At 42.5% G+C, this 14,546-nt stretch overlaps 1 protein-coding gene across 6 annotated transcripts in view; it reads right to left on the reverse strand.

Moving 5' to 3' along the window:
* The window catches only part of LOC120913421 (calpain-9-like), a 78,741-nt gene that overhangs the window by 42,217 nt on the left and 21,978 nt on the right, over positions 1-14,546 (reverse strand). For all 6 annotated transcript variants that reach the window (XR_005743511.1, XR_005743512.1, XM_040323335.1 and 3 more), the window contains exons 11-13: positions 14,027-14,166; positions 11,983-12,188; positions 7,993-8,029 (exon numbers count right to left, since the gene is read on the reverse strand). Coding sequence is in view for 4 of the 6 variants with exons in the window: in XM_040323335.1 (XP_040179269.1) it covers positions 7,993-8,029; positions 11,983-12,188; positions 14,027-14,166 (383 nt within the window). In the remaining 2 variants the exon portion in view is untranslated. The remainder of the gene's footprint in view (positions 1-7,992; positions 8,030-11,982; positions 12,189-14,026; positions 14,167-14,546) is intronic.

The raw sequence follows: 14,546 nt of genomic DNA on the forward strand, positions 1-14,546 counted from the left end.
ACCTTTCCTTTTTAATCTGCAGCTTTTCTATTTTCTGTAAAATGCAATGCAATATGGCTACATGGAGGGGTCCTGTGCACAGATGGCGTACAGAACTACCCCGAAAAATTGTATTTTCTTTATTTCCTGCTTGTGTGATTGGCTTACAGATTTTCTCCCACATCTAAAGGGATGCATACCCTGTGACTTTCCTTATTAGAGCCCTTCAGGTGCAGCATCCGATTTTATAATTATAAAATCACTCCCATGCAGATTCACCCGACACATGGACACAGACAAACAAATAGCTATTTATTCAAAATAACAAAAAGGCAGGTATCTGAAACAAAGTTTGTTAAAATCCCTGCAGTGTATATTGATCACCCAGAAGGGAATGTTTTTTTCTCAATTAAAGTGGAATTACACTTTAATTCTGCTTAGTGTGGCCATCTGTTTTATACAGCTCCGGCCTCGTTGTTCTCTGTGCATGGGATCCTTACCTAGTACTTTTAGGGTAGGTATTATTTATAAAGTGTATTAGAGCTTATTTTTAGGTGTATCTGGGTTGGAGTTCCATAAGGAAGGACTTGAAAAAAGGAAGGACTAAAAAAAAAAAAAGTACATCGAAGATTTTTGAAAAATTTGGTGATTTATATACACAATGCTGCGAAAAACTGTTTGCCACATTTCAGATTATTTTTTTTTGCATATTTGTCACACTTAAATGACTCAGATCAAACAAATTTTATTATTACACAAAGATAACCAGAGTAAATACAAAGTGCAGTTTTTAAATGATGGTTTCATTTATTAAGGCAAAAAAGCTGTGCAAACCTGTCTGGCTTTATGTGAAAAAGTAATTTCTCCCTAAACCTAATAACTGGTTGTGCCACCCTTGGCGACAACATCTGCAATCAAGAATTTGCCATAACGGGCAATGAGTCTTTCACATTTTGGCCCACTCTTCTTTGCAGAATTGTTTTAATTCAGCCACATTTGAGAGTTCTGCAGCATGAACAGTGTAAGGTAATGATACAGCATCTCAATTGGATTTAAGTCTGGGCTTTGACTAGACCACTCCAAAACCAAAATTTTGCTTTGTTTCAACCACTTGAAGGTGGACTTGCTGTTGTGTTTTGGATCATTGTCCTGCTCATAGGCTTGTGCAGTGCCAACTCCACCTACTGCCCAGGCTTCCACCACTGTGTTGCCCCCCCCCCCCCCACTGCAGTGCTGCTGACTCCCCTCCTCTCACGCTGGCTCCTGGGGGGGATGTTTCAGGATAGAGAGTGGGGGAAGAAGCTAATTACTATACCATATACCGGCCCCTTCCTTTTCTAAATGAACACACTAGCTGTTTGTGTATGAAAGGAAAGCCACTCAGCACTTCCCATTCGTTCACTGTCCAGTGCCAGGTGCCAGCCCAGCCACCCAGTCTAGGGACCATGTGCCAGCTCAGCCACCCACTGACAGGGACCAGGTGCCAGCTCATCCATCCACAACAGGGACCAGCTCATCCATCCACAGCAGGGACCAGGTGCCAGCCCAGCCACCCACTGACAGGACCAGGTGCCAGCTCATCCATCCACAACAGGGACCAGGTGCCAGCTCATCCATCCACAGAAGGGACCAGGTGCCAGCTCAGCCACCCACAGCAGGGACCAGGTGCCAGCTCAGCCACCCACAGCAGAGACCAGGTTCCAGCTCAGCCACCCACAGCAGAGACCAGGTGCCAGCTCAGTCACATATTGCCGGGACCAGGTGCCAGCTCAGCCACCCACAGCAGAGACCAGGTGCCAGCTCAGCCACCCACAGCAGAGACCAGGTGCCAGCCCAGCCACCCACTGACAGGACCAGGTGCCAGCTCATTCATCCACAACAGGGACCAGGTGCCAGCTCAGCCACCCACAGCAGGGACCAGGTGCCAGCTCAGCCACCCACAGCAGGGACCACGTGCCAGCTCAGCCACCCATTGCCAGGACCAGGTCAGCTCAGTCACCCATTGCCAGGACCAGGTGCCAGCTCAGCCACCCACAGCAGGGACCAGGTGCCAGCTCAGCTACCCACAGCAAGGACCAGGTGCCAGCTCAGCCACCCATTACCAGGTCAGCTCAGCCACCCATTGCCAGGACCAGGTGCCAGCTCAGCCACCCACAGCAGAGACCAGGTGCCAGCTCAGCCACCCACAGCAGAGACCAGGTGCCAGCTCAGCCACCCATTGCCGGGACCAGGTGCCAGCTCAGCCACCCATTGCCCGGACCAGGTGCCAGCTCAGCCACCCACAGCAGAGACCAGGTGCCAGCTCAGCCACCCATTGCCGGGACCAGGTGCCAGCTCAGCCACCCATTGCCGGGACCAGGTGCCAGCTCAGCCACCCACAGCAGAGACCAGGTGCCAGCTCAGCCACCCATTGCCGGGACCAGGTGCCAGCTCAGCCACCCACAGCAGGGCCCAGGTGCCAGCTCAGCCACCCACAGCAGGGCCAGGGACCAGGTCCTAAAGCAGAAATTATGATGAAGCAGAAAAGGCTTGCATATAAAATTCCTTTTAAATTGGAAGCAGTAAAATATGCTAAGGAACATGGGAACAGAGCAGCGGAGAGACATTTTGGGCCACCTCCAACTGAAAAAATTATAAGAGAGTGGAGGAAACAGGAGGATCAGCTTAAAAAAGCAAATAAAAGTAAGCGCACTTTTCGCGGGCATGCTGCAAAGTGGCCACAGTTAGAAGTGGCCATGAAAGAACGGACCACACATCATCGGAATAATGGCTTCTCAGTCTCTACAAAAATTAGAATATATGAAGCCAAATGCCTTGCTGTAGAGCAGGGGTCTCAAACTCAAATTACCTGAGGGCCACAAGACAAGTTTTCATATGCCATGAGGGGCTGCATGCAAACTTTCAAACTTCAAAAACAACAGTACTGGTGTCAGCGAACACATTATTACCCCCAGCACTGGTGTCAGCGAGCGCATTATTACCACCAGCACTGGTGTAAGTCAGGGTTTGACAAATTTGCTTGGAATCTAGGAGCCAGCTAAAAAAGTTAGGAGCCAGAAAACGCACCCCGTCCCGACGGGCTTGCGCGCAGAAGCGAACACATACGCGAGCAGCGCCCACATATGTAAACAGTGTTCAAACCACACATGTGAGGTATCGCTGCGATTGGTAGAGCGAGAGCAATAATTCTAGCACTAGACCTCCTCTGTAACTTAAAACATGCAACCTGTAGATTTATTTAAACGTCACCTATGAAGATTTTAAAGGGTAAAAAAGTCTGTCGGCATTCCACAAGCGGACGCAATTTTGAAGCGTGACATGTTGGGTATGAATTTACTCAGCGTAACATTATCTTTCATAATATAAAAAAAAAATGGGGATAACTTTACTGTTGTCTTATTTTTTTATTAAAAAAAGTGTAATTTTTTCCCAAAAAAGTGCGCTTGTAAGACCGCTGCGCAAATACGGCGTAACAGAAAGAAAGTAAACGATCGCCATTTTATTTTCTAGGGTGTTAGGATAAAAAATATATATAATGTTTGGGGGTTCTAAATAGAGGGAAGAAGATGGCAGTGAAAATAATGTAAAATGACATTAGAATTGCTGTTTAACTTGTAATGCTTAACTTGTAATACCAATGGCCACCACCAGATGGCGCCAGCTCACATCTGGTGGTAATAACTTGTAATACCAACGGCTCACCACCAGATAGCACCAGCTCACAAAAAAAAAAAAAAATGATTTTTTTTTTTACTATTTGCTCCCCTCACTTCCACCCTGCCTGCGGGCCATTTATAACTGTGCCGCGGGCCGCAAATGGCCCGCGGGCCGGTACTTTGAGACCACTGCTGTAGAGAAAGGCATTCAGGATTTTATTGGATCACCATCGTGGTGCTACAGATTTATGAAGCTATGTGACCTTGTTTTGCGCACCAAAACTAGAATTGTGCAAAAAATGCCTAAAGAATATGAATCTAAGATTGTCTTTTCTCAAATTTGTGATTGATTCTAGGAAGAAAAATGGTTTTGAAATCGCCCAGATTGGGAATATGGATGAAGTCCCGCTAACCTTTGATGTGCCATCTAATAGGACTGTTGATCTGAAAGGTGCCAAAACCATAATTGTCAAAACCTCAGGACATGAGAAAACCCATTACACGGTTGTGTTGTCCTGCTGTGCAGACGGCACCAAAATGCCGCCCATGCTAATTTTCAAAAGGAAAACCTTTCCAAAAGAAGTGATTCCACGAGGAGTTGTTGTACATGTTCATGACAAAGGATGGATGGACGAAAATGGAATGAGAGTATGGGTTGAAAAAGTCTGGTCCAAACGTCCTGGAGGGCTTCTGAAAAAAACCTGCCTTATTAGTGCTTGACCAGACAAGAGCACATATTAGCGAAACTACAAAAAGTGCTTTAAAGAAGTGAAGACTCATCTAGCTGTGATTCCTGGGGGTCTTACCAGCCAGTTGCAACCTCTTGATGTTTCCATCAACAAACCATTTAACCACTTAAGCCCCGGACCAAAATGCAGGTAAAGCACCAGGCCCCTTTTTGCGATTCGCCACTGCGTTGCTTTAACTGACAATTGCGCGGTCGTGCGACGTGGCTCCCAAACAAAATTGGCGTCCTTTTTTTCCCCACAAATAGAGCTTTCTTTTGGTGGTATTTTATCACCTCTGCGGTTTTTATTTTTTGCGCTATAAACAAAAATAGAGCGACAATTTTGAAAAAAAATTCAATATTTTTTAGTTTTTGCTATAATAAATATCCCCCAAAAATATATGAAAACATTGTTTTTTTCCTCCGTTTAGGCCGATACGTATTCTTCTACATATTTTTGGTAAAAAAAATTTGCAATAAGCGTTTATCGGTTGGTTTGCGCAAAATTTAGAGCGTTTACAAAATAAGGGATAGTTTTATTGCATTTTTATAATTTTTTTTTTTTTTTACTACTAATGGCGGCGATCAGTGATTTTTTTCGTGACTGCGACATTATGGCGGACACTTCGGACAATTTTGACACATTTTTGGGACCATTGTCATTTTCACAGCAAAAAATGCATTTAAAATGCATTGTTTATTGTGGAAATGACAGTTGCAGTTTGGGAGTTAACCACAGGGGGCGATGAAGGAGTTATGTTTCACCTAGTTTGTTTTTTACAACTGTAGGGGGGTATGGCTGTAGGAGTGACGTCATCGATTGTGTCTCCCTATAAAGGGGATGACACGATCGATGCAGCCGCCACAGTGAAGCACGGGGAAGCCGTGTTTACACGTGGCTCTCCCCGTTCGATCGCAGGACCCCAGCGGCGATCGGGTCCGCGGGTCCCGGAGCTTCGGACCCACGGCTGGGTAAATGTACAGGACGTACCTGTACGTGGATCTGCCCAGCCGTGCCATTCTGCTGACGTATATATGCAGGAGGCGGTCGTTAAGTGGTTAAAGTCTTTATGCGAGAAGAGTGGAACAAATGGATGGCTGCTGGTAATCATGATCTGACACCTACTGGACGAATGAAGAGGCAAACATCATGACACTCAGTGAAGGAGGAAATTGTTGTACAGTCATTCAAAAAATGTGGCATTAGCAATGCCTTAGATGGAACTGAAGATTGTATCGTATATGAAGATAGCGAAGAAAGTGATGTCAGTGATTGTGAGCAACTGAGCTTCATAAATTCTGACACTAGCGATGATGAGTTCTTGGGGTTCCCAGAAAACTAGAAGAGTACTCAAACCTTAAAGGAACACTAAAAGGCACAATTTTTTTTTTTTTTTAAATAACAAACATGTTATACTTACTTCCACTGTGCAGATCATTTTGCACAGAGTGACCCGGATCCGTGTCTTCTGGGGTCCCTCGGCGGCTGTCTCGGCTCCTCCTCGCAAAAGCTTTCCATATTCATGCGAGCTCCCTCGCATGGTGAAAAGCTTTTGCAAGCGCGCTCCCGTGATACAGCCGGTGGCCATAGCCGCCGACTTTATCACTCGGCCCCGCCCCCCGGCGCGCCGCGTCATCCGCTGTGATTGACAGCAGCGCCAGCCAATGGTTGCGCTGCTATCAATCCGCCTAGCCTAGCCAATCAACGGCCAGGCTGGGAACCGAGCAAGATGACAAGCACGCGCCCGGGACTTTTGAACGGTGAGGTAAGTAAAACGGGGGCTCTGGGGGGGGGGGGGGGGGGGGGCATAGGATGCATTAAGGTAAAAAAACTTTTACCTTTACAACCCTTTTAAAGTCTCTCCTTATTTGTTAATGACAGTGATGATGGTTCTTAATGTCATTGTTGACTTCTGTTCACTTTACATGGTTGAAATATAATTCTGTTAAATTTTATAAAATATTCAGTACACCATTTGGGTCAGAATCTTTTTTTTCTAAATCTTTCACCTCTAAAATCTAGGTGCGTCTTATGGTCCGAAAAATACAGTAAATTAAACAGTGTGTGTTAAGTATCACTTTAACTACATGCCGACCAGCCGCCGTAGAACTGTTCTACGGTGGCAGGTCAGCTCTCCTACGCAAGAGCCCGTAGCTCTACGTCGCCTCGCAAAGCGGCCACTAGGGGCGCGCGCCCCCCGCTCGCTCCTGACTCCCGCGCACATGCCCGACGGTCACGATTACCGCCGGGCACCCGCGATCGCTCGTTACAGAGCGGGGATGGGGACCTGTGTGTGTAAACACATAGCTCCCGGTCCTGTCAGGGGGAGAAATGCCTGACCGTCTGTTCATACAATGTATGAACAGCGATCAGTCATTCCCCTAGTGAGTCCACCCCCCCTACAGTTAGAACACACCCAGGGAACATACTTAACCCCTTCCCCACCCCCTAGTGTTAACCCCTTCCCTGCCAGTGGCATTTTTATAGTAATCAATGCATTTTTATAGCACTGATCGCTATAAAAATGCCAATGGTCCCAAAAATGTGTCCGAAGTGTCTGGCATAATGTCGCAGTACCAAAAAAAAAAAAATCGCTGATCGCCACCATTACTAGTAAAAAAAAATATTAATAAAAATGCCATAAAACTACCCCCTATTTTGTAAACGCTATAACTTTTGCGCAAACCAATCAATAAACGCTTTTTGTGATTTTTTTTAAAGAAAAATATGTAGAAGAAAACGTATCGGCCTAAACTGAGGAAAAAATTGTTTTTTATATATTTTTGGGGGATATTTATTATGGTAAAAAGTAAAAGATATTATTTTTTTTCAAAATTGTCGCTCTATTTTTGTTTATAGCGCAAAAAATTAAAACCGCAGAGGTGATCAAATACCACCAAAAGAAAGCTCTATTTGTGGGAAAAAAAGGATGGCAATTTTGCTTGGGAGCCACGTCGCACGACCGCGCAATTGTCAGTTAAAGCGATGCAGTGCCGAATCGCAAAAAGTGCTCTGGTCTTTGACCAGCAATATGGTCCGGGGCTTAAGTGGTTAATAAAAGGTCCAAACTTTTGAGCTTTGGGACATGTTAGTTTCCTTCCTCCAGCATATTATACAATTGAATATTTTTGGAGGAAGGAACTTACTATGTTACCAAAGCATGCATCATTACAAACTTATGGCAACCAACAAAAGGGAATCACTTCAAACTTTCCACATAAATTGATAGCTAAGGCTGGGTTCACACTACGATTTTCCCGTCCGTCAGCCGCATACGATTTCAGTATTGAAAACGTACGGGCCCGGACGGGAAAACGTATAGATTGACAATGCATTGCAAATCGTATGCACTCAGATGCATCCGGGTGCGTACGATTTGCTGGCAAAACGTTTTTTAAACGTACGCAAAACCGTGTTCAACCACGGTTTTGCGGCCGTTTTTGAAACAGTATGGCAAACGCATAAGTTTTTTTTTAACATTAATGTCAATGGAAAACGCACATATGTGCGGTTCCATACGTTTATGTCCGTTTCAGCCGCATACGTTTTTTCATTTAAATCGTATGCGGCTGACGGACGGGAAAATCGTAGTGTGAACCCAGCCTAACACAATACAAGTCTGCACTTACCAGAATTTCTTTGCACTCCATGTTGTTTTCCAGTGCCCTGAAACAGATTTAAAAAAAATGGCTGATCTACAGATCTAAGTACATCTGTGTAAATGATTTTGGATCATGAATATCGATCATTAAAACTTTCCAGTGAACTTTCCATAGAATAGATTGTATAGTCTTTTGAGCAATTTAAAGAACTGGTATACACACACCGGCCACTTTATTAGGTACACCTGTTCAATTGTTTGGTAACACAAATTGCTAATCAGGTGGCAGCACCTCAATGCATTTAGGCATCTAGATGTGGTAAAAACAACTTGCTGAAGTTCAAACCGAGCATCAGAATGGGGAAGAAAGGGCATTTAAGTAACTTTGAATGTGGCATGGTTGTTGGTGCCAGACGGACTGGTCTGAGTATTTCACAAACTTATTAACTACTGTGATTTTTTCACGCAAAACCATCTCTAGGGTTTACAGAGAATGGTTATCCAAATATCCAGTGAGCGACAGTTGTGTGGACAAAAACGCCTTGTTGATGTCAGAGGTGAGAAGAGAATTGGCAGGCTGGTTCGAGATTAGACATGTGCAATTCGTTTAGTTTCTAATTAGTTTTTTAACGAAAATTCATTAATTCCGAATTTTCGTATTAACAAATTTGTTATTTCCGAATTTTCTGACTTTTTCCATTTCTGAATTTTCGGACTTCCGAAATTTCGAATTTCCGAGTTTTTCATTTCCAAATTTTCGTATTTCCGAATTTTTTTAATTTCCGAATTTTCGTATTTCAGAATTTCGGAAATTCGTATTTTTGGAAGTTTGAAAATATGAAAATTCTTTGTTTTTTTTCATTTTCACATTTTTTTATTTTAGAAATTCCGAATTTTCGAATATTCAAATATTCAAATTTCGAATTTTCAAATTTCCAATATTCGAATTTCTAAATTTAAAAATAAATTTAGAATTTTTCATTTTCGATTTTCAAAATTTCAAATTTTAGAATTTTTCATTTTAGAATTTTCAAATTTTCTAAATTTCGAATTTTAAATTTTCGAATTTCGATTTTTTTCAATTTTCGAATTTTCAAATTTCTAAAATTTTTATTTTTCGAATTTGAATTCATTTTCGATTTTAAACATTTCGAATTTTTCAAATTTCGAATTTTTAATTTTCGAATTTTTCATTTTCGAATTTACGAATTGTTCATTTTCGAACTTGTGGAATTTTCGAAATTGTGGATTTTTTTAATTTTAAAATTTTTAAATTTCTTTGTATTTCCGAATTTTTTCATTTCCGAAATTTCCGAAATTCGGATTTATGGAAATTTGGATTTCGAATTTTCGAATTTTTGAATAAAAAAAAATCCGAAAATTATAAAAACCTGAATTTAAGAATTTCGAAATTTCAAAATTGTAACATTCAAAAATCTAAAGTTCGAAAATCTAAAATTCTAAAATGGAAAATTTCCGAATTTTTAGAATTTCCGTATTTCCGAAAATTAGTTTTTTTCATTTTCGTTTCATTCGTTTTTTTCGGAAAATTTATTTTTTTCCAGTTTTATTCGTTTTTTGCTTTTTCGGAAATCCGAAAATTTGGAATTCCGAATTTCAGAATTCCGAATTTTCGAATTTTCCGAATTTACGAAAAAAGCAAAAAAACTAAAAAAAAATATTTTTCTATTTTCCCGAATTTCCGATTTTTTTTTTTTTATTTCCCGAATTTCCGAAAAAATTAAAAACGAAAATAAGAAACGAAAAAAACAAATTTTTTGGCAGCGCACATGTCTATTCGAGATGATAGAAAGGCAACATTAACTCAAATAACCACTCGTTCTAACCAAGGTATACAGAATACCATTTCTGAATGCACAACACACCTTAAAGCAGATGGGCTACAGCAGCAGAAGACCACACTGGGTGCCACTCCTGTCAGCTAAGAACAAAGAAACTGAGGCTACAATTCGCATAGGCTCACCAAAATTGGACACAAGAAGATTGGAAAAACGTTGCCTGTTCTGATAAGTCTCGATTTCAGCTACGATATTCAGATGGTGCGGTCAAAATTTGGTGTAAACAACATATAAGCATGGACCTAGCCTGCCTTGCATCAACAGTTCAGGCTGGTGGTGTAATGGTGGGGGGGGGGGGGATATATTCTTGGCACACGTTGGACCCCTTAGTACCAATTGAGCATCGTTTAACTGCCACGGCCCACTTGAGTATTGTTGCTGACCATGTCCATCCCTTTATGACTCCAGTGTCCCCATCTTCTGATGGCTCCTTCCAGTAGGATAATGCACCATGTCACAAAGCTCCAATCATCTCACCAATGGACAATGAGGTCCCTGTACTCCAATGGCCTCCACAGTCACCACATCTCATCCAATAGAGAACCTTTGGGATGTGGTGGAATGGAATATTTGCATCATGGATGTGCAGCCAACAAATCCGCAGCAACTGCGTGATGCCACATGTCATTATGGACCAAAATCTCTGAGGAATGTTTCCAACATGTTGTTGAATCTATGCCATGAGAATTAAGGTAGTTCTGAAGGCAAGAGGGGGTGCAACCCAATACTAGCATGGTGTACACAATAAAGTGGCCGGTGAGCGTATGTTCTTATGCCGCGTACACACGATCAGAATTTCCGTCAAGAAAAGTATGATGTAAGCTTTTGGTCGGAAATTCTGACCGTGTGTAGGCTCCATCTGACTTTTTTTGTCCGAAATTTCCGACAGCAGAAATTTGAGAGCTGGTTCTCAAATTTTTGGACAAGAAAAGTCAGAAATTCTGATCGTCTGCATGAAATTCCGACACGCAAAAAAACACGCATGCATGCTCGGAATCATTGAACTTCATTTTTTTCGACTCGTCGTAGTGTTGTACGTCACCGCGTTCTTGACGGTCGGAATTTTGTGTGACCGTGTGTATGCTGCACAAGTTTGATCCAAAATTCCGTCCGAAAAAAATTCACGTTTTTCTTTTCGGAATTTCCAATCGTGTGTATGCGGCATAGTTCTTCTCCAGACAAATAAAAAATATATTTTGCTGAGTTTATTCTTGGTTTTCCAGGGTGTTGAAGTGGAGGCTATATTGCTCTACAGCAGGGGTGTCCAAACTTTTTTCAAAGAGGGCCAGATTTGATGAAGTGAAAATGCATGAGGGCTGACCATTTTTGCCTGACATTCTTTGAACTATTAAAATTTGCTCAAAGTGTGTTTGTCGGAGCAACGAATACACTGCCCAACAAGAATTCTCCTGCCTTTGTGGCTGTGTGGTGAAGAGTTGAGCTTGGGCATGTTATTTGTATCTATCTATCTATAGATATAGATATCTATATAGATATCTATCTTTTGTGGCCCCAACAAATCCCCGAGCGCCACTCAAGACTAAGGATGAGCTTGGGAGTGTTATTTTATGTATACCTTATTTATCGGTGTATAACACGCACCTTCACTTTAAGAGGGAAGTTTTAGGGGGGGAAAAACAATTTTAAATTAAGAACTGTGAAGCAAAATGAGGGTCAGTCCCCATCAATGCAGGCTCCCCATTGCCATTAATGCAGCCTCACTATGGCCATCAGTGCAGCCTGATCCATGCCCATTTGCAGCCTCGGAGGGGACAGGGAGGGGGCGGGACGAGCGCTAACAGATTACATGCAGGAGAATCTCCTGTTTTCTCAGCGGCCTCTTTTAATAGCAAGTCCTACATTCTATGATAGATAGAACAGTCTTCCAATGGCAGCTCAGGAGACAGAACTTCCTAGTACAGATGCCGCTGAGTAAACGTTTGTTATGCCCCCTCCGTGTCCCCTCTGAGGTAGCGCTGATAAATGCAGTATATATCTTTAGTAGCCCGGGGGCCGCAAAAGATATATATATCCAAATTATCAGGGGGGGCACATTAAACCGGAACAAGGGCCGCATTCGGCCCATGGGCCGGACTTTGGACATGCCTGCTCTACAGGTACAGCACCTTTTAAAAAAATTCTATCGATGTCATAGTTACCTAGAAGAATTTCCCTTTTCAGTCAAGACTCTGACCAAAAACTCCCCCTCGTTGCACTCCTCCAGAGATGGGATGATGATATAGTTTCCTGGAGGAAGGCTGGAGCAGATTACCACTTCTCTGTGATTAACACAGGGCCCAGCACTGAGAATCGGCTGCAAGGAACACAGCTTGTCTTGGAACAGATATGCATGTGTGTCACCCTCCTGCAATACACAACAAATAATGGCTATAAACTCAAATGACTGCCACGGTATCTATAAATTATAGAAAACAGTACCCCTGTTTACATCTATTTATACATCTATTTATAATCTACTCCAATATTTTTTATTATTAGGTATAGCTGATCCAAAAAAAATGTTTTATTTTAAGTGATAAAATACCTGCAAGCATGTCCTTAGTTTGCCCTTTGTATTTCATTTATTACAAGGGATTTTAATCGCGCTATTGGATTTACTATTTATAAATTACATTATAAAGAATGACGCAGAAGATGTAAGAACACAATACTTGTCTTTGTAAGGGCTCATGTAGATGGAAAGATGCTTCAGAGGTATTTCTGGTCTGTATCAAACTGCTTTTGCATTCCTGCTGACTTGGATGGAGAACAACCAAGCAGTTTTGATGCCTGTGTACACAATAGGGTGACCACGTGTCCCGGATTGCCCGGGACAGTCCCGCATTTTGCAGGTCTGTCCCGGGCACATTCATTCCGGGACAATACAGTGTCCCGGAATGAAACTGACACAGCCATCCCCACGGGCCAATCTGATGCCCCCAAAAAAGACCACATCACCGCTTTACTCACTGACAGTACTTGTCCTGGCCGGGAAAGCCTGGAGGAGCACAAACCCGCCCCCTGCTTGTGATTGTAGAAATCATAAATCGCGCCTCGTGTCCAATCATTGTGCTGCGATTCGTTACAGCACAAGCTGATTTTTGGGAAGGGAGGGTGTCCCTGAATGGTAGTTTGGAAATGTGGTCACCCTATATTACAGGTGACAACAATTAATACAGCACTTTATTTATGGTACATTCACATCAGTTCCTGCTCTCAGGAAGCTTATAAATCAAAAGCCCTGTACACACTGCTAGTTTTTTTTCCCGCTCAGGTCGGAGTAGCTGTACGAACAATCTGATGTTAATACAGTGATCTCCTCTGCTGTGCTATCATAGCTGTGTGCAGCCTATTACATTAGGGTGTGCACCCCAAAACTCAAACACACATGCGTATGTCTATATAAATCTATATATCTATCTATCTATCTATCTATCTATCTATCTATCTATCTATCTATCTATCTATCTATCTATATATATATATATATATATATATAGGGCAGTAGGGCAATGGATAGTAGAACAGTTTATGGTGTCAGTGGGCAGTTTATTACTTTTAACAATTACATTTTTTTCATTATTTTTTACAATATGTTTTTATAATAATTTATTATTTTCTTTTACAATTTTTTAGGAGCACCATTGGAGGGCTTTGGTGAGATATCAGGGGCCTAAACAGACCCCTGATATCTCACTGTTGAGACAGGGAAAGGGGGCTTAGGACAGAGATTTCTCTGCAGCCAAGCAGCAGGGGGGATATGTGCAGCACAGGGTGATTAGGGTGTGCCTGGGCACACCTGGCACACCCTGTGCACACGCCTATGTGCGCTATTGTGTTTTGACTAGGGGATGGCCCCTCTGCCAGAACGCGCTCTCAGCCATTGGCATTATTCTGATCGGGAGCCGGTTGGCAGACCTTTTTCAGTCATGACCCTTCAACAGAACCGGCTGCCTTACACACTGATCAAATATTGGGCGGTTTCTATTAAACTGGTCGATGCCGCCCGACATTCGGCCCGTGTGTACTAGGTTTTAGGGACCTGTCTCATATGCATATATAAATGCAAATACAGTACATACTAGGGCAAATTTTGACAGGAGCCAATTAACCCACTAGAATGTTTTTAGAGTGTTTGCATAGGGAGAATATCTAGTGTCTGGACATGAGTCCCAAGTGCTGCAATGCTAACCACTATGTTACCTTAAATATATGACAAGCTACACGCTGTGTGGTTTTTCGTAACCTCTGGTGTTTCTGCATGATGGATACAATAAAGCTGCATGGAGTGTTTTCATTCCCTGAGAGTGACAGTGAAAATTGTGGGTTCATCCAATAACAATCTGTAAAGATATAAAAGACAATATTCGGAATTGTCCAGGCTATGATATTCTCTATCACTCTCTATGGACATGGACAATAAAGAAATTAGGGAGGAAAAGTATTATTGCCTTTGAACTTTGGTGTAGGTGAAGAAGTAGTCAGATGTGAGCTTTTGGTCTGAAATTCTGGACCATGTGTATGATCCATCGGAATTTCCGCCAACAAAAGATTGAGAGCAGGTTCTCTATTTTTCAGACGGAAAAAGTTCCTATCGGAAAATCCGCTCGTCTGTATGCAATTCAGACGCACAAAAAAACACGCATGCTCAGAATCAAGCTGCCGAATCAACTGCCTATTGAACTTCATTGATCTCGGCTCGTTGTATGTCTTGTACGTCACC

The sequence above is a fragment of the Rana temporaria genome, chromosome 9, assembly GCF_905171775.1.
Source record: "Rana temporaria chromosome 9, aRanTem1.1, whole genome shotgun sequence".
Classification (NCBI taxonomy): domain Eukaryota; kingdom Metazoa; phylum Chordata; class Amphibia; order Anura; family Ranidae; genus Rana; species Rana temporaria.